The 19,510-nt window shown below is 40.0% G+C and overlaps 2 protein-coding genes across 2 annotated transcripts; one reads left to right on the forward strand and one right to left on the reverse strand.

Moving 5' to 3' along the window:
* Positions 1-6,165, reverse strand: LOC146660876 (pinopsin-like). The gene is made up of 6 exons (XM_085420913.1): positions 6,118-6,165; positions 3,786-4,089; positions 3,308-3,476; positions 1,916-2,087; positions 1,579-1,812; positions 1-361 (listed from the first exon to the last, which is right to left on the reverse strand). Exons 1-6 carry the CDS (start codon positions 6,163-6,165, stop codon positions 167-169), a joined length of 1,122 nt encoding a protein of 373 aa, XP_085277039.1. The 3' UTR covers positions 1-166.
* A 1,643-nt stretch (positions 6,166-7,808) lies between these two features.
* LOC146660877 (clathrin interactor 1-like) lies at positions 7,809-18,715 on the forward strand. Its single transcript, XM_085420915.1, has 12 exons — positions 7,809-8,050; positions 10,485-10,589; positions 10,707-10,803; positions 11,218-11,326; positions 11,575-11,751; positions 12,139-12,307; positions 12,601-12,817; positions 12,902-12,983; positions 13,059-13,136; positions 14,713-15,035; positions 15,204-15,387; positions 16,417-18,715. Exons 1-12 carry the CDS (start codon positions 8,010-8,012, stop codon positions 16,815-16,817), a joined length of 1,983 nt encoding a protein of 660 aa, XP_085277041.1. The 5' UTR covers positions 7,809-8,009; the 3' UTR covers positions 16,818-18,715.
* Positions 18,716-19,510: the final 795 nt, after the last annotated feature.

Here is a 19,510-nt window from a genome sequence, read left to right on the forward strand (position 1 = left end):
TCTTGCTGTGGTCCACCTATTTGTTTACTAGTTTAATGTTCTCCATAGCGCCACCCGGTGGCGCCGAATTGACATAGCACCATTTAAAGGAACGACGGAGAACTGACTCGTTAATTATAAATACAGAGCATGTTTATAAAGCAGGACAGTCGTTATCTTCTGTGCTTCACACTGAGCCACTAGCACCACGCTGGACCTGCTGCCCTCTGGACGTGAACTGGGGCGTTACTGTATTTTGTTCCCGTGTTGGCATGCTGGGAGCGTGATGCCACATCTCCCTGCTGCTGGGCTGTGAGAGGTTTTCTGGGGTGGGCGGAGCTTGTGAGCTGCACCCGATCATGTGCAGGAGACACCTGGAGAACTGAGAGGGAAAGAGAGGTAGAAGGAAAATCCATGCATGCCTGATATTAACCACATGATAATCTTTAGGGGAAAAAAGAACTTCAGACCATCTCTTACACACGCTATGAGGGGGATTTTAGACTTTCAGAAAACATTTGGACAATAAGTCCAAATGGGAACAGGAATTTTGTCTAATTATTTTTCCAGTATGGGGGCTTTATTGTATGAGGGTTTTATTTTAGTTCAACTACTGTGGATTTGTTGTGCTTAATTCAATTTTATATAAATTTTTACTAGTTTCACTGTTAGTTTCGGTACTTCTAATTATTATCACCTGGAGGACATCTTCTCAGGGGTTCCACATTTTTATTTTAGTTGCAAGTTTCAGTTAGTTTTCATTTTATTTTCAGTTAACTTAAATGTTTTCACACCTGCTTTTAGTTTGTATACTAACCTTGAAGGCAGAACAATGCATTTAGGCATGTAGACATGATCAAGACAACTTGGTGAAGTTCAAACCGAGGATCAGAATGAAGAAAAAAAGTGACTAGCCAGATAGGCTAGTCTGAGTATTTCAGAAACTGCTGATCTGCTGGGATTTTCCTGCCCAACCATCTGCACGGTTTACAGTGAATGGGCCAAAAACAGGAGGTCCCTGAGCTTCACTCCTCTGGGTGAAAATGCCTTGTTGATGTCAGAGGTCAGAGAAGAAAGATTGGAAGCAGTCTAAAGGTGCAGCAATTTGAATCGTTTCATCAATTGAATGTAGAAGTGCATCTCGTCAAACCTTGAAGCAGATGAGCTACTGAGTGTCACTACTGTCATCTAAGAACAGGAAACCGAAGCAACAGTTCACATGCACTCACTAAAATTGAAGAACAGAAAACTGGAAATAGGAAATTTGATGTAAACATGAAAGCATGAATCCAGCCTGCCTTGTATCAACATTTCAGGCCAGTTAGTGTTGGTGTAATGATGTGGGGGATATTTTCTCAGCACGCTTTGGGCCCCTTAGTATCAACTGGGCACTGTTTAAATGATACAGCCTCCCTGAATATTGCTGCTGACCATGTCCATCACTTTATGATTGGAGGTGTTTGCATTTTAAAATGTTTTCCAATGAATATTTTTATTTTTGTTTTTAATGAAAATGATTTCAAATAGTCAGGTATCGGAGTTGCTGCTGATGAAAGTTGGTGTCATTTTAATCTGGAGGAGTTTTTCCTGTTTTCTTACCTGGCTGTTCAGCACCACGTAAATAAAGGGGTTGATGACGGTGCTGGTTTTTGCCAACAGTGAGGGGATTAAACTGGCGGCAGGCGGCACTAAGCCCAGCCTTCCAAATGAAGCCAGCATCGCCACAACTCCGTATGGCATCCAGCACAATAGGTAGCCTGTCACCATGGTGACCACCATCAGAAGGACACGGCCTTCTCTCCAGTCAGGGTAGGTTGAGTTAATCCCTGTGACCTGCAGACACCCACACTTCTTTTAAACACACCGGCAGATGCACAGAGGTGAGAGCCAGATTTCAAACATTACGCAGAGGTCAAAGGTGAAGCTACGAGCTTACCTGCCTCGCCACTGCTCGTACAGCGAGGAGGATCTTCCCGTAGCAGAAGAACATGAGCACCAGCGGCAGGAGGAGGCAGAAGACGAACAGACAGCTGACATAAGAGCGAGCCGTGGCTGTGCGCTGGTGCCACTGGACCGAGCAGGTGGTGCCAGGACCCTCCAGCCCATAGCTGCACCGCAACACAGGATGAACAGTAAGTTACTGTCTTCCTTCATCAAACAAAACAGAAACAAGCAGCTCTCAAATAGACAAAAGGGTTGCACAGAGCAGGAAAATATCTTGTTTTTTAAAATATGTACACATTTTAAATACTTCTGTTGTGAAAAACAAGAAAAATGCCAGTTTTAATGAGGTTGATTTAATGTTTTCATTTTTTTAAAGATGTCCTTTTTTGGCTTTCCTGACATATCTGTACTGTTAGAGTGTTGGATGCATATAAAACACGGCCAAGTTTCCAAATAATGAGGTCAGCATATGTGCAAATACTCTCTGTGAGCCAAAACGAGCCGATATCCTTAATGTTGTCATCTCAGGCACACAGCCCTGACCGTAAAGTCCCACCAGCTCAGTGTTTAAACCTGTTTTTAATAAATGACAGTCAATCAGAAATAAACTGGCTTAAAGGGAAGTGAAGGCACTGCACTAAAGTCCAGCATGACATACATAAATCCACTCAGTCAAAGAATGAAAACATGGAGCTGCTTTTGTGTGAAATAAAATCACACGGATATGGATTGAAAGCAAAACTCAGAATTTGTGGCTACTGAGGTAGCTGCCTGGACCGAGAACTTAAGTTGCAGTTTATATCCATGCCAGACCACAGCTGACCTTTAATATAAAAAACCTAAAAATAAATTTTTAAAAAATTTAAAAATGAAAGATGAAAAATCAGCTTCCTGTTACCCAAATGTTCAATTCAATGCAAATATTCTCAGTTATACACGTCACTTGCTTAACCAGAGAGAAACATATATTAGAGACACACAGCTGCAACAAAAAAGTGTGCTCAAGTCATGAGAGAGCTTGTGTCTTTAATCATCTTTAGGCATTTAAACAGTGAACTACAATGAGCCAGAGCTCTCTAATGACCTAACATTTCTCAGCCTTTGATCTCATTGTTAAAGCAGTGAACAGACTGGTTCTTATTTAGTGTTTTTCAGCTCTACTTGAGCACTCAAAGCCCTTTAATATAATATTCACTCTGATGACATCGGGAAACAGGGTTCAGTATCTTGAAGGATACATTGGCACACAGACTAGAGCAGCCAGAAATTGAACCACCAACCTTCTGATTATCACTCTGCCTCTATTTCTGCCAGCTGTAGTGGTTCATTATTTTGTAAATCACAGACTTTTCTCTGAGGTCTGGAATATTTCAGGTTGGCTGACCTGCTCCAGCCCAGCAGTGGCGGCACTGTCCACACCAGCGAATAGAGCCAGGAGGCTGCGACGGCGAGCCAGGCCCTGCGGTACTGACAGGAGTCCGACTGCTGCTTGCAGAGCAGCACAGAGTAGCGTTCAAAGGACAGGAGAGCCAGAGACACTAGAGACACGATCCCTGCCATAGAGAGACGTCAGGTGAAAGAGCAGCAGTGATCAAACAGGATGCTGATGCATTCTTATTTTTCATAACCAGAGTAGCAGAAACATTTCAAGATAAAATAATTTTATAAAAACATTTTACAAACTATACCCAACAGGATCCAAAGAAGCCTCGTTGTGGGTTTTTTCTTATTTGGATCTTCGTTAGTTTTTTAATGGAATAGTGAAGAATAAAAAATATAAACTACAATAGTGTTCAAAAACTGCCTTTTATGCTACGCTCTCCTTTCCCAGAGTAAAACTGGGCTTCATTAACCTCACTCACCGAAGAGAGCATTGGAGAAGCCATACCACTTGCACCCGTAGGAACCTGTCAGCCACCTGCCACGTACGCTGGCGGAAAAACTGAGGGATGTGCCAAAGATGCAAACGAGCATGTCGCTGATGCTGATGTTGACGAGAAGCAGGTTGGCCGGAGTCCTCAGCCCAGAAAAACGTGAGAACACCAGGAGCACCAGAAAGTTGCCGAAGAACCCCAGAACCAGGACGAACCCAAGAAAGACGGCTGCCGCGGTGTGACCTGCTTGGCTCAGGGCACCGGAGATGTGCTCTGTGCTGAGGTTGTTGTGCTGTGGGTGGGTCACCATGGCAATGAGTAGAAAGACAAAGCAAAGGCGTATGGAGGTATCCTCTTAGAGAAGTAGTTAAACTGAATTCATTGGAGGCATTAGTAGGAAATACATCTACAAGATGTCTGCAAAAGCTTAAATACTCAAGGGGAGTGGGCAGAATGGGGGAGTTGGGGGGGAGATTTGTCTTTTTCTCATACATTATGGATATGAGTTGTATGAGTTGCTGCCAGTTTATTATTTCTTCAAATGAAAACACTGAATACTGTCAAAGAAGAACTTAAACTAAACAAGGAAATACTAAGATGGGCCCGTTTTCCTATTCTTTTTTTTTTTGGTAGATTAAAAAGTGAAGAGCACTTCTATGAAAGGCAACGAATCAATCAAAAGAAGAGATGTCTTTATTTTGTTCTGTTAGAGGCTAATACTTTGTTAAGAACCAGATTGGGGACCTAAATATCTCTGCCAGCTTATCAATAATATAAGCTTTGGCTCACTCAGATGCTGAGCCAGGAACACACTCGGGTCCAAAAAATTCAAGTGAAGCCTGTCAGTGGGAGAACTCTTGGAGGAGAATCCAAGGAAAATGCAAAAACTGGGGAGGTTTGAAGAGGCTGTGCAGAAGGCGGCCAGGCGGTGGAAAAAACTGGTGAACAGGGGAGAAGATGAGGGCAGGCAGGTGACTGGCAGCAGAAGAAAGGTTACTCCCGAAGGAACTGGAACTAAAGGCTAAGCATGCAGAAATGATTCTGGAGCAAAGTATGGAGACAAGCTGGGCTAACACTAAGACCTGGATGCTGGGTTACAAGCTTCTGTGATGCTCTGCAGCAGGATGTGGAGCAGGGCTGCTGTGGAAAAGAAGTGGCGCTAGGAAGTGATGAAGGGTGAGGGTTGAAAGTGGACATCATTCTGGACGGAAGAATGAAGAAATGACAGGAGATCTGCGGGCGGGAGATCAGCTGACAGATTTAAACATTATTTTTCTCCTGTAAATATAAAAAAAATCATACAGGATGCTGTGTACTTTAATTAAATAATATTTACATCATTTTTAAACTAATTTAGAGCTGACATTATTAGTTATGGAATAATTCAAGCCAACAGCTCTCACTCAAAAGTCGAACTTAGGCCTATAAGATCACTTTGATGCAGTACTACACTTTAACCACTGGAGGGAGCATTTTCTAATGGATGAAAGTTCCGTTAAAACGTCATCTTCGGGTCTTCAGACTATAGATAAAACAAACCTTAACTCTACAGAAATGCTTATATTGTTATTTGAATCAGGCTAATTTAATTAACTATTACATTTTTATATTTGTTTATAAAATGATATAATCAGTGTTGGGAAGGTTACTTTTAAAATGTATTCCATTACAGAATACAGAATACATGCCCCAAAATGTATTCTGTAACGTATTCTGTTACGTTACTCAATGACAGTAACGTATTCTGAATACTTTGGATTACTTAATATATTATCGTGCTTTTTACAACAACGTGAATGTACTATTGCTGTGTGATTTATTACTATTACTGAAGGTCCGCGACTCCGAACTGTAGTAAAGGGACCTCTGACTAATACGGCGGGGTCCCTGTCGGCTCGTAGCCGAAAAATAGCTTTACTTTGTTGTGTGGGTCAATTTTTCTTGCGAAAGACAGAGGCAGGCGTTGAAAGGCTGCTCCAACGGAACTTATTGTTTTCGGAGGAAAACACGAACACGGTGTACAGTCGAGTCTTAATAGCTTACTTACAACTGGGCTCGTAAGGCACTCTTCTTGGCTGAAGTGGTTATTATTATATTTACATGCTTCCAGCTCCCGTTTTTGCTCGATGACAACTCGTACCTTTCTACTCCCCTTTTTCTCCCTCCTCGCGCTCACAGACCCATAACGGGTATGGCAGTCCATTCTCCCTGCAACACGGACTACACTGCCCATGATGCTACATTCTTTAGAGCTATGCTTGTAGCATTCTGCCTGTTAGCTTAGCACAACAACAACAACAACGAAAAGGCGCTCTCTCACCCAGGAAACACACAGTCGCAGAGAGAGAGCGCGTCGCCCTGTAACCATGGCAACCGTAACGCTGCCGCCTGGAACAACAGAACGTAGCTGTCAAACAAAACCCAAACAGTCCTGACCCGCGACAAAATGAAACGGGAAAGTACCGCAGTGTAATCCATTTATTTCAACAAAGTAACTGTATTCTGAATACCACCTTTTTAAACGGTAACTGTAACGGAATACAGTTACTCATATTTTGTATTTTAAATACGTAACGGCGGTACATGTATTCCGTTACTCCCCAACACTGGATATAATTTGCAGTGATGACGGGAAGAGCCTATCCTTGTCTTTCCTGGTGGTGGTATTCTCTGTGTCAGTTAAACACAGTGTTGTTGGACGTGTAGTTTTACTTGTAGTTATAGTGTGTCTTCTGTAGTCCTTTCCAGTCAGACTTGTATTTTGTAACTCACTGGAGCTGTTTACAGATTTGTAAAGGATATTGTGATTTTGGTCCAGTGCTCCCAGTTTAAAGTGTTTCTTTTTCTCCATGTAGATTCTGTTCATGCTCTTTAGTGTATTACCTGATATATGGGATGTGGAAAACATCACTTTTGTCTATTTCTAATTATGCTTATTTGAATTTATGTTGTTCTACACAAGCACCCAGGTACACGCTTTATTCATCCCAACGCAGGGGAAATTGTTATTACAGCTTTTAGAATGAAGTTAAAAACAACAAACATAAAACAAAAAGTATAAAAGAGAAAAGGTGTTTTTTTTAATTGAATAAATTAATACTCACAATATGACAAAACAGATACCTTTATAAGATAAAAAAAAATTAACACTACAAAGAAAAAAATAGCATAAATAAAAGAAAATACAAATGTTAGATAATCATACACTTTCTAATATGACCAAAGACTGTGAAATGGATATGTGTATAGTTCTTGTAATTCTGGTGTGTATTGTGCATGCATTTTTTCTAATTTTTATATTTTAGTTATTTATTTATTTTCATTTTAACTGTATGCACTGCTCACAGAGATACTCCAAATTTCACTGAACACAGGTAAAATGACAAATAATAGCATTCTATTCTATTCTATTCTATTCTATTCTATAACAAGGTAAACTAAAAATATGTAAAATTCAGAAAAGTAAAAACTGAATTTATATTAAAGTGACCACAATAACAGTATATTCATCTATTTTCTTATTTTGTTTAACAGTATATATGAAATACAAAGTGGTAAAACTTTACATCTATATAGTTATAGATAGTATATAATATATGTGTTATTATACATATAGTTCTCTTACTTATAAAGATATAATTCATAAGACATTAAATAACTGAATATTTTTGTGTTTTTTCATCAAAAAGGAATACACAATTTTGAATAAATTACTTACTAATAAAAAAAATACTTGACTCGTTTTTTCTTATATAAAAATGCCGTTTAACATATGAAAATACGAATAAATGAGAAATACATTATTTATACCATCAGCTAAACCCGAATTATCCCGCACAGGCCAAACATCCCCAGGCTGAAGTGTCCTATAGCAAGGCACTGTCTGTTTACTATATGCAGAAAAACAAAAGCAAACAAATAAAACGAGTCTTCCGTTCTCGTTTGACATAAAAAGCACGTGATTCAATCCGCAAGCGATGCGTGGATCCCGACGCGCCGGTGACGTCGACAGAGAACGACGTTTCCGTAGCAACTGGGGCCGGTCCGTTATAACTGCAGCGGTCGCTTACAACCGGAGCTGATCGAGGAGTGACTGGGGGGGAAGAGTGTCGTCGGTAACCGGACACCCACCTCTGGCTCGCGGCGGGGGGGGTGTAGAGACACGGGGGCGACGTAGTATCGAGGCGGCGAAGCCCGCAGCTGTGCGCGGAGATGCTGAACATGTGGAAAGTCAGAGAGCTGGTGGACAAAGCGTGAGTACCGATGAGCAGGTGGAGTTAAACCGCTAAGTGGCTTCTGAGCTAAGCGGTTAGCCGGGCGGCTCGTGCCGGGCAGCATCAGCAGCTTTTAGTGCTGTGACGTCACGGCGGTAGCCCTCAGCTGTTAGCGTCGACTAGCTGGCTAGCTGCCAATCTCTAACATTGATGCTTTAAATATAGATGTGTTTTTTTTTGTTTCTTTTTTAAAGCTCTGTCTCTACCCACGTTGCTTAAAAATAACTAAAGTCAGGAGGGGAAAAGCGCGGTGCTATAAACCGGAGATGTATTTGTCTCACATCCAGAGAAAATGCTATCCTATTAGCTAATTTTGCTAGCATCGCTAAGCCCAGGTCGGGTATGTTATGAATGTTTCTATGCGTGCTGCTGCAGAATCACGCCCTGTCCCACCCTACAGTAGTGCCCGCTATCCTTAATGGGCCTTCATGATTCAATATAATATATAGAGAAAGCTAAGCAGTAATCATGGGCATGTAACTGGTCGAATAAATGTATGTGGGCAGTAAATTTTTCCATTGCCTCGAGAAGCTACATCAGTCTGAGGAGGCCCATGTCCCCGTGGTCCAAACAACAAAGCTTGTTAGCCACTAAAACGACATGATCCAGGACCTAATGCTGGTGCTGCAGCCTGCCACATTGTACTGTTTGAACAGTAGATTACGCATGCTTCTTTGTGGTGTCTATTGTTGTATGCACAATGTGCTGCATAATGTGTACAGTCTCTGCACTGCAAGAACAACAGCTTCCTGTCACCTCAGGTCTCACAAAGAAACTGGGTTAGCTTTAGCGAGTTACCCACACTGCCTCAAATCTGTAAACGAAAATTGAGTTTCAAGTTTACTGAGATTATGTAGGTCAGAGAGTAAACCAACTTTTTTGAAAAGGTCCTTTCATTCATCTTTGGCTTATTCTCAAATCATCATATTTTCAGAACATTTTCTGCTCAACCACCGCTAATTTGGCTTAAATTACACGAAAGCTCGAATTTTATCTCTATATCTTAATTAGCCAATACTTGGATATCTTTTATATATCCATCCCAAAAAAAATTATCCTGATCCGTTATTTTATGGTAAGATAGTGAAAACTTCAGCTGTTTATATTTAATAGTTTTTGATATATTTGTTGGTAAATACTAATTTCAAAGTGAGGGAAGAAAAACATGGTGGATTGGGTTGACTATTATACTTTACAAGACATATTTCAAAAGTCTTTCAAATGTGAAGGTAAGATTTCACATTCAACCATTATTATCTCCAAACAGTAGATGATAAAATTGGAGGTAAATCTGTGGTCAAGCTGAAGGCCCACAGTGATTTGAGATGGATCGCAGATCTAAACAGAACCTATAATAAACCAGCCTAAATAAAGTAAATACAATTGTCAAAAAATTGTCTCATAAGGTTAAAAATTATACAAAAGGAGCTAAATGTCAAGGCCAAAGTGGCATCTGGATAATTCTAATTTTTAAGAAGATTTTAAGAAGAGCAGATATAAAGAAGCAGCCTAGGCAGAAATTTCAGCAGAGCTTTAGATGGAGAGATGGACAACAGCTCCCACCAGCTGTTGGTTGTACCTGGCTGGGCATAGTGAATGGCCTTTATTGATCTGCCTCAATAGAGCTGGCAGTTGTGGCTTTCCTTTTAAAAGTCAGGGTGACCTATAACTCTTGCTGTCTGTCTGTATCGCATCTACTGACAATATTACAGCTGAATCTTCCTCTAGCTGGGAAAGTGGCTGAGCTATGAAGGCAGAGATAGAGGAAAGGTTAAAAAAAAAAAAAGAAGAAGAAGAGAAAACAAGCAGCTGCTTAGGAATCGAGAAGCGATAAGAGTGTTGAAGATCAGGAAGCAGGAAATAAAGACTATGATAAGGAAGAGAATGAGTGGTGCTTTAAGCTGATGTTCTTTGTCTGTGTTTATTTGCAAAACCAAGCTGTGTCCATTAAAAATGCAACATACACACATGCACACAAGCACAACAGTTCAAACAACCACAGCAGCAGGTGAGCCCTGAAATACAAAGAGGGCAGGAAACAGGCATTGTTTTGCCTTTTTTTTTTTTTTTTTTTCTTCACGCACACACACACACACACACACACACACACACACACACACACACACACACACACACAAACTTTACTTTCCCACATCTCCCTTTTTGTCTCGAGAATCTGAAGTGCAGCGGTCAGGCTTTTACAAAGTTCATTCATTATTCAGTGAACTGGGATTCTTGTTATCAGAGAAACATTTGTTTCATTCTATTTAACTCTCTTGTATCCTGCATGAATATATGCATGACTTTAGCCATTTAATTTGTTGTTCTTGTTTCTTTTTGTTGATTCACCTGTGCTTGAAAATGATTTATCAATTGCTCATGAAGATGATGTGCCATATATTTGTGTCAACAGCACCAATGTGGTGATGAACTACTCAGAAATCGAGTCCAAGGTGAGAGAGGCCACCAATGATGACCCCTGGGGACCCTCTGGACAACTAATGGGAGAAATAGCCAAGTAGGTCATGTATTCACTCAGAGAGTGAGCGTATGTGTAGTGTAATCTGTGTAAATGACTTGCCTGCATTTGGTTTCTAAGCTTTTTAATGCTGTTTATTGTTTTTTGTATTTGTAGATCTACCTTCATGTATGAGCAGTTCCCAGAGGTGATGAACATGCTGTGGACCAGGATGCTGAAGGACAACAAAAAGAACTGGAGACGAGTCTACAAGGTACTGTTGGATTATTGTTGTGTACAAACCTGACTGAGGCAATTTTGGTCTCATGTCCTATAGGTGGTTTTTTTTGTTTGTTTGTTTGTTTGTTTGTTTGTTTGTTTTAAATCTGACATACTGGTTTACTTATATTTTTGAACACTGTCTGCTGTCAGACTTCATATGAAGAAAATGAACTTAAGCCTCAGTCACGCAGCTGTGGAGATTAGTTTGTGTTTAAGATTTTTAGAAAGAGGAAAGGGAACTTTAACACACTCTGAATTTGAGCATTTTTAGGAAACATTATTTCTCACTAACATCAACCAAATCTGACTCTTAATTTTTATTTAAGAAAAAATAAAATTTTCATCCTGTTTTCGCTTACTTCTATCTCTCTTTTTTTTTTTTTTTTCTTTTTTTTTTTTTTACCAGGCCTTACTGCTGCTGGCCTACCTGATCAGGAATGGCTCTGAAAGGGTCGTCACCAGTGCCAGAGAACACATTTACGACCTGAGATCTCTAGAAAACTACCACTTCATTGGTGTGTGTCTAAATGAATTTAATTGTTCTTTGTGGTCCAAAGTCTTCTTAATGTTCTGTGAATTTGAGCTGTGATGTGGTTATGTCTAAAAGAAATCTAGCATTTAGCTTCCAAGACATTGACCCGGGTGGCTGACTCTGGAAGAAAGGTTACAGTGTTGCTCAAAGTACTGTTGATAATAAATGTCACAGCTGTCCAGGTAATTGTCTTGTTTTCATTTCTGTGTTGCATGTGTCTTCTGTGTCCAGATGAGAGTGGTAAAGATCAGGGTATTAATGTGCGTCAAAAGGTGAAGGAGATGGTGGAGTTCATCCAGGATGATGACAGATTAAGAGAAGAGAGGAAGAAGGCCAAGAAGAACAAGGATAAATACATTGGCGTCTCCTCTGACAGTATGGGCGGAGGAGGGGGCAGCTTTAAGAACTGTAAGTAATGTGCTGGGTTTTCTTTGACAGCCCAACTAATAACATAACTTTCCCCATCCAAAAATTTGTAAGGAGATTGTACAAAGCACAGTAGACTTGATTTTATTTTATTTATGAAAATGTTAAACCAGCGTTACCTGTATTATGTTTTTTTTTTTTATTTATTTATTTTTTATTGCTGTTAATTAATTCATTAACTTGTATTTGAGTTTGTCTTTTATTGATTAGGTAGATACTATACACCTATCTACTTCTATATCTCATATAAATAGTATAGATACTATGCATGTGCAGTTAGGTTTATACTAGTGGTACCAAAGACTGTTCATCCTTTGTTTGATTCGTATGAAACTGAATCATCTCCAGTTCTGTCATCTTTCCCTTCAGCTAATGAGTTGGATCGGAATAAGTGGGATGAAGACTGGGATAAAAGCAGAGGATCTTTCCCTTTTAGTGAGAAGCTCGGAGAGATCAGTGATAAGATTGGCAGCACCATTGATGACACTCTGAACAAGTTCAGGAAGAAGGAACGAGATGACTCGCCTGACAGAATTAGGTAAACATGCATTCTGGAATAATAATAATGAAAACTGATCTGTGCATGATTGCGGGGTTTAAGCTGCAGAAGATGTTATCACAGTAGCCAACTGAGTGCTCATAATAAATAAACAAAAATGAATGCATGGTCACCCACACATTGAACATCAAATGGTTTAATGTTTAAACCACCGGGACCTGGATTACTCATCCAACCAATAATGTGCACCGACATACAGTTATAGCACAATAACAACGAAACCAAAGAAAAATCTCCTGAGCGCTTATACATCCTTCTTGTGGTTGCCATAGTGACAATGAGGAGGACCGAGCATCAAGAAACGGTAGGCAGGAAGCACTCGAGTTCAAGGATGAGGAGGAAACAGTCACAACAAAGAGCATTCAGATCACACAAGCAACTGAAACCACCACCACCACCACACGGAAGCGCACCGTGGCAGCAACCAACAAGACCCTGGACCTGGGTGCTGCAGCCAACTATACTGGAGACAAGAGCCCAGAGGAGAAGGTATTTGCACATGCTCCTTACCAGATGTGTTAGAGTTTCAGTGTACTTGCACATGTGGACACTTTCCTCCTGCATTCTCTCTAGCCATCAAGCAGGCAGTCTTCCAGCAGTGGCCTGGCTGACCTGCTTGTGATCGACCCTTTATCCAATCAGAGCACTACAACAGGTAAATGAAAACTGCTTTTGTCACTTTTTTTTTCTAGAATTTTGTATGAGTCAGTTTTTGTGTTGATATCTCCAGGTGGCAGTTCAAACCTCATTGGTGGTTTTGCAGACTTCTCATCTCCTGCAGCTTCTGCCAGCCTCCCGACCTCCACCGGTAAACCTTATTTTAGTGCTGGCTTCATACTGTAGAATAATACTCTTGACGTTTACTACCACTTATCATAGGCATAAATGTCTTGGTAATTTTTTTATTTTTATTTATTTTTCTTGTTCTTTGAACTGTTCTTTTTCCAGGGTGAAATTATTTTAAACCAATCATCTTTAATGACTGGAAAAAAAACAGGAGCTGGGTGCACGAGTTAAATTAATTTAGAATTTTCTCTAATATAAACAGGATCAAAAGTTATATGCACAAGCACAAATATATCCATACACCCCAACTCATACACCTAAACAGAAAAATGAGTACAGTTGTGGGATTCAGGAGGTGGGGGAACACTAAGATCTGTTGTAGTCACTTAGCATGGCAAAAAGAATCACAACTCAATTTTTGTTGTGAGCTCTAGTAAATTATTTATTTACTGGATTTATTTACATATTTAATTATGTATTTATTTATTTTTTTAAAGTTTGCAGGCTGTGATCAGCTCACCTGCTGCTCTTTGTGGATTTACAAAACTGAATTTAACAATATGTAAGCAAATGTCTCATATGCTAACTCGGCGGCTTTACATTTCCTACTGTGACACTATACTGTAGATTATCTTTTAACTAGACCATATACAGTTGGTATTCAGTGAATTAATTGAAGCTTGTACAGCTTAAATGTAGATTGATCTATTATGCTTTATGTAGCCGAATACCGACATCCGCACCGTAGCCACTGTGCACCAGTGCAACTTAGAATTCACCACAGGTACAAGCTGTAAGCTTGCTGCAGGCTAACTTATTTATCCTGCACAAAACTACCCAGTATTTTCATGCAATGTTTGAATAATGCAAAGTTGGTATAAAAGTAAACATTTGTCAGAAATACAAATACTCAAGTAAAGTATGGATACCTGAAAATTCCACTTAAGGACGGTAATGAAGTATTTGTACTTCATTAATTCCCACATTTGGTTTGGGATCATTGTCTTGTTGGAACAACCAACTGTGTCTATGTTTTAACCATCCATCTATGGATTTGAGGTGAAGTTGAAGAATTTGCAGGTAGTCCTCCTCTCTTAGTTCAGTTTTTGCAATGTACCACCCAAACAGCCCCAGAGCATGATGCTACCACCACCATGCTTAACAGTTGGTACAGTGTTCTTGGGTCTGAAAGCCTAACGTTTACTCCTCCAAACATAACTCTTTCTGTTATGGCCAATCTGTACTTCATGTCCATAAAACCTTTTTCTAGGCTTTTGGCTTGGTCATGTAGGCAGCTGGAAATTTCACTTGAGCTTGAAGGTGTCGATTTTGGAGCAGGGGCTTTTTTCTTAGTTAACAGCCACTGCCCATTGCGAGGTAAAACGGACTGTCAAAGAAATCATTATAAGCCCAAAATTACTGTGATATTTGTGCCCTTGAGTGGATGTAAACTTTGGACTATACTTTTATGTAGACTTTTTTCTTTTTTTGAGAATGTATATTTAGTAACACATTTTTAAAGAAGGATGCAGTAAAGGAGTGGAGCAGCTCCTGTCAATATGTTACAACTAAACGTACCTTTGCCGTCCAATTGGCAGCTGCTGCATCATCCAATGGAAATGGAGAATTTGGGGACTGGAATGCCTTCTCTGCCAGTCCTCCAGCATCATCTAGTTCTGGTCCCTCCCAACCTGTCGCTGACTTGTTTGGCAGCGTTCAGTCACCCACAGCCCCGACCTCCAGTACCACCTCTATTCCACCTTCTGCTGAGCTTTTGGACTTGATGAGTGGAGTTAACAATCAAATAACCAGTCCACATACAACACTTAGTGCCTCTCAGAGCCTGACGTTCTCTCTGGGAGGGGTGACACCCGGTGCTTCTGGTGGTTTACCCACCATGCCCCTCTCTCGTTCTCAACAGGTAGGTGCAGTAACAAGGTGGTCTCATTTTTCTCATGAAATAAAATAACTAAATAAATAAAAATTGGGGGAGGGCACTTCAGTTGAGAATGTACATTTTCAATTATTATACATATCACTATATTTATTTTTGTATTGTGTAAAGAAAACATTTTTATTTGTTTTTCAGAGTTTGGGAGCCATGTCATCTCAGCCACCCATAGGACAACAGCAGAAGGTTGGCGTTGGAGGTCAGGGAACATTAGGGTCAACCTGGTCTGACCCCTCTGTCAACATCAGCTTGGACTTCCTTTCAGCAGGCTTCAACCCCACTAAGACGCCACCCACACTCAACAATATCATCCAGCAGCAAGGTATGTGTGTATTACACAGTATGAGGAAACAAATAAGGATTTTAATTGATGCACATTACAGATTTAGTGTAATGGCAAAGTCAAAAGACCTTTTGGATATTCAATACTGTAGAAAAGTTTAAGTAAAGTGAAGATGTTTTTAAATAATAATCCCCTGCATGAAGAGTTAATGTGCAATAAACAGAACGTTACAAAGTTGGTGTTCGTCCATAGACTTGCACTCATTTATTGAAAGTACTTGGCGTTCCAGAGAGGTTGCTCCTGTTGATGGTATGAAAGATGCATGTGGCTTTAAGGGTTAGAAATTGTCTGCATTCCTTTTAATGGCCAGCAGGGGTTGACTTTTAGTTCTAGAGCAGTCAATGGGAGGAAAAGCCCTCAGCTCCCTCACTCTGTGAGCTCAGTAAACCTAATTTCTGATGACTTTATGGGCTTAGTCGATAGTTTCGGTTCATCCAGAATAAAACATGAAGCCTCATGTAACTGTCTTATGTTGTTTGTCATTCTAAGAGTCAGAAAGGCAGTTTATCCCAGGTATGCTCATAGTCTAACAACTTACCAATCAAATTATTACTCAGATAGTGTAAGTCTTCAGTCAGATCCACGCTGTGCTCATCCCATTTGGTGTAAAACACAAAGATGGCAACCATTGAAACGCTCAGCTCAAGGCTTCCTAACTGGGCTTCATTAACCTTTGAGTGACCTCACACTACTTTGATGCTGGCTGTTATTGTTCTGGATATCTTCAGGAATGTGTCATAGTTGCTTCTGTCTCCTCATTATCCCTGTGATACTGACAGCATGGCTCTGTGAGACAAGGATCTGTTGCAGGTGTCGTCCTTGTTGCTGAAAATAATTGTTACTCTGTATGTAGGGATGTTTAATTTTCTGCCAACTGCCCTAAGCTTTTGTGCTGTAATGTATATTGTTTAGAATGGGCCATCTAATGATCCAGTTATTAGATGTTATAATACTTTATAAGTTGTACACCAGAGAATATTGAGTAACTCTCCATATGTGTCCATGTAGGCGTGCCTCCCGTCAACCTGTTGGCCCAGAACTTCGGAGGACTGAACCTCAGCTCTCCGCCCCATGCGGCATCAATAAGACCACCAGCTAATCCTATGATGGTAGGCAACCCCATGACAATGGGCATGCCTGCAACAATGACAACTGGCATGCCTGGCTCCCTGGCCACAGGTATGCCAGCTTCAATGACCGCAGGTTTACAGGGTGGGATTCCTGTAAACCAAAGCATGATGGGAATGAACATGAACATGAATATGGGCATGTCTGCTCCGGTGATGATGGGCAGTATGGCTGGAATGGGAGTTCCAGCAGTAGGGATGGGCCTACCACACTCCATCACCCCAGCTGTGGTCCCACCCAAACAAGATGCCTTTGCTAACTTTGGCAGTTTTGGGAAATAAAGGTTTGTGTTTGTGTGCGTATGTGTGTGTTTGAGTGAGAGAGAGTTGTGTGCGGGTGTGCATGTCTGACTTGATGAGGGAGTGAATTATGAAAGGACTGCTGTACTCGAAGACAACCTTGCATGAGTCTCTTTTTCTGCTTCTGCTTCCTTTGGTGAAGTAATCATTCGTCACCCCAGTCTGCTGATACAGGGGGACGCAGGGGAAAGCACCCACTGGTGCTCCTCATCCAGCGGTAATTAGATGTATGAAATTCTCGGAAATGGAGAGAAGGTGTCATCACAAAGCCTCTAGTCATTACCTCCTTGTAGGGGGTAAAGTCTTCGTCTTTAACGGTTTCATATACAGTATTATTCACGGTGTATCTCTCTTCAGTACAGAAACACTGCAAAATCCTTCCATCTGTATCTGCTCAGAGAAATTAATCACTGCAGTGGACTCCAATAAAAATGGCATTACTGCCTTAACTTTTTATACCTGTGAAATCATGTTCTGTGTGGTTTCAACCAAATTCAGTAGCAGAATAGAATCTGTTCCATCATGCCAAGAGATACATTTTTCCTTCATCTCTTTCACACTGATGCTGTGTGAGCGCACTGCTAATCCTGCCTCAGTGACTTGAGAACCAGCCCAGATTTCAACAGGTTAAAGAAGCGAATATTACAGTGTTATGTAACAGAAGTTGTTTTAAAAAAACACAGACAATTTTTTTTCTTTTTCTTTTTTTTTTTTCTTTTTTTGGACAGCTGCAGCAGTCTTTATTTTTTTTTTATTTCTTTGTGCATCAGTACCTGCACTCGTCTGCAGAAGAGAGGCACTTGTACCTCTGGAGTGTAGACAATTCTTAATCTCGCCCATCAAAGGGTAGAAACCTGAACATGTTGAGGTACCACTTGATGCTTATACTTATTCTTGAGCCATATGAGCGTGGATTAATTGCTTTCATGTTTTTTCTCTTTTTATCAGGCTTGTAGCTTTTCTCTATAATGGATGCTCAGTATGTGAATAACATGCCCTTCAAAAGACAACATAAACTAATATATCTACTGTAAAATACTCGGAGGAAATTTAAAGTTCATAACAGTCAGTTACTGTTAAAAGTGGCACTTGCCCTGTATTTATATTTTATTGTAGGTGCATCTGACATCTACAAGCCTCATTAAAAGGCTGTCAGTATTTTATTCAGAGTATTTTCCACTCCTATTTTCCCTTAGACCTCCTTGTGATTGTGTCATTTCTTTCTACATATTTCTGTTAGGTCTCTTCTGCTTTGCGTATGGACACCATATATGTATTGATTGCGGGAAAGGGCGGGGCCAATATTTACAAAACTGAAAACACAATCTGCAACATTTTTGTTTGAGTGAGACAATGCTGAATTTTTTGAGACGGCTGCCTGGTACATTTATTTAGAAAGTATTTTTGTCAACTCACACTTCACTTGGGGGTGGGGGTCTCTTGGTTGCTAAGAAAAAATCTGGCCTCACCTTTTGATACTTCATCTGCTTAGTTATCATAAATGGTTATGGAAGGTTTGGGGATCTTGTGTGTGTGTGTGTGTGTGTGTGTGTGTGTGTGTGTGTGTGTGTGTGTGTGTGTGTGTAGTTTTCTGTTTGATGTGCAGACACAGCTCAGCAGAACCTCTTGTCATGTTTTTGAGGCACTGCACTCCAAAAGACCAAATCTTTATTTTGTTACTCTTAAAAGAATAACACCATAGCTATTAGTTTAATATTTTATTAGTTGTAATTTTATGTTCATATGGGAGAGCTACTGATGATGTAATTTAGTTAACTGAAATCATGATTTTATTTTATTTTTTTTCTCAGTACAGCTCATTTAATTTGATTGTACCCTATATTTTCTGTAATTCATTCAACAATAAATTAAATGACAACATGAACCGAGAGTTTCCTTCTTTGTGTACTTATTATAGGCTAGTTTCTCTTTGTCTTTTTAAAAACACATTTTTGGTATTTAGATTTGGTATCTATGGGGGACATTGGTGAACTTGAGCAGTCTTCAGCAGTAGTTTTGTTTTTTCTTGAGCTTTTTATGTTTTGTTTTTGTTAAGCCAGTAAACACTACCATACCATCTTTATTCATAAAGCACTTTAACATAAAACCAGAGTTTTTTTGTTTTGTTTTGTTGTTTTTTGTTTTTGTTTTTTTTAAAAAGGTCAAATTGAGTCAACCCCTTAAAAGACAGCCAAATGCTTTAGCAAATAAATGTGTCTTAAGAGGAGTTTTATGCTCAGAAAGAGAAGAGGCCTGCCTAACGTGCAAGGGCAGATCATTCTAAAACTTTGGAACACTGACCCATGAATCATTCAAGCATAAAAAGGCAACTAACTCAAGAAATGAACCAGTGTCTATGCATAGCAGACAGCTTAGCAAAGGACAAGTGACAAAAAAATACTGACAATAACAGTTTGACAGACATAGAATGTTTTTTTTTGTTTGTTTGTTTGTTTTTTGCACCAACAAGGTGATTCCCAAAGAGCTAAAAACCAACAACTTGGCATACCTCAGTATGGTAAACGGTGAGTTCTTAAGATTTGAGGAAAAGTTGGGAACCAAAGAAATGTTGTGCCTAATAAAATCCAGTAAAAACCTCAGACAGAACCATATCCAGAGATGGATTTCATTGATCTGTCTACTGTTCACTGAAGCCTCATCAGAAATGGTTTCAG

Source organism: Rhamphochromis longiceps, linkage group LG10 (assembly GCF_057381845.1).
Source record: "Rhamphochromis longiceps isolate RC_006_pf linkage group LG10, R_longiceps_female_GT1.1, whole genome shotgun sequence".
NCBI lineage: Eukaryota > Metazoa > Chordata > Actinopteri > Cichliformes > Cichlidae > Rhamphochromis > Rhamphochromis longiceps.

Coding starts and splice junctions, on each gene's coding strand:
- LOC146660876 (XM_085420913.1), bottom strand. CDS start 6,165: ATGGTTACAGGGCGACGCGCTCTCTCTCTGCGACTGTGTGTTTCCTGG. Junction 4,090..6,117: donor TGCGACTGTGTGTTTCCTGG/GTGAGAGAGCGC, acceptor ACCCACCCACAG/CACAACAACCTCAGCACAGA. Junction 1,813..1,915: donor TACGAGCAGTGGCGAGGCAG/GTAAGCTCGTAG, acceptor GGGTGTCTGCAG/GTCACAGGGATTAACTCAAC.
- LOC146660877 (XM_085420915.1), top strand. CDS start 8,010: ATGCTGAACATGTGGAAAGTCAGAGAGCTGGTGGACAAAGC. Junction 12,308..12,600: donor GACTCGCCTGACAGAATTAG/GTAAACATGCAT, acceptor TGGTTGCCATAG/TGACAATGAGGAGGACCGAG. Junction 12,818..12,901: donor ACAAGAGCCCAGAGGAGAAG/GTATTTGCACAT, acceptor CATTCTCTCTAG/CCATCAAGCAGGCAGTCTTC.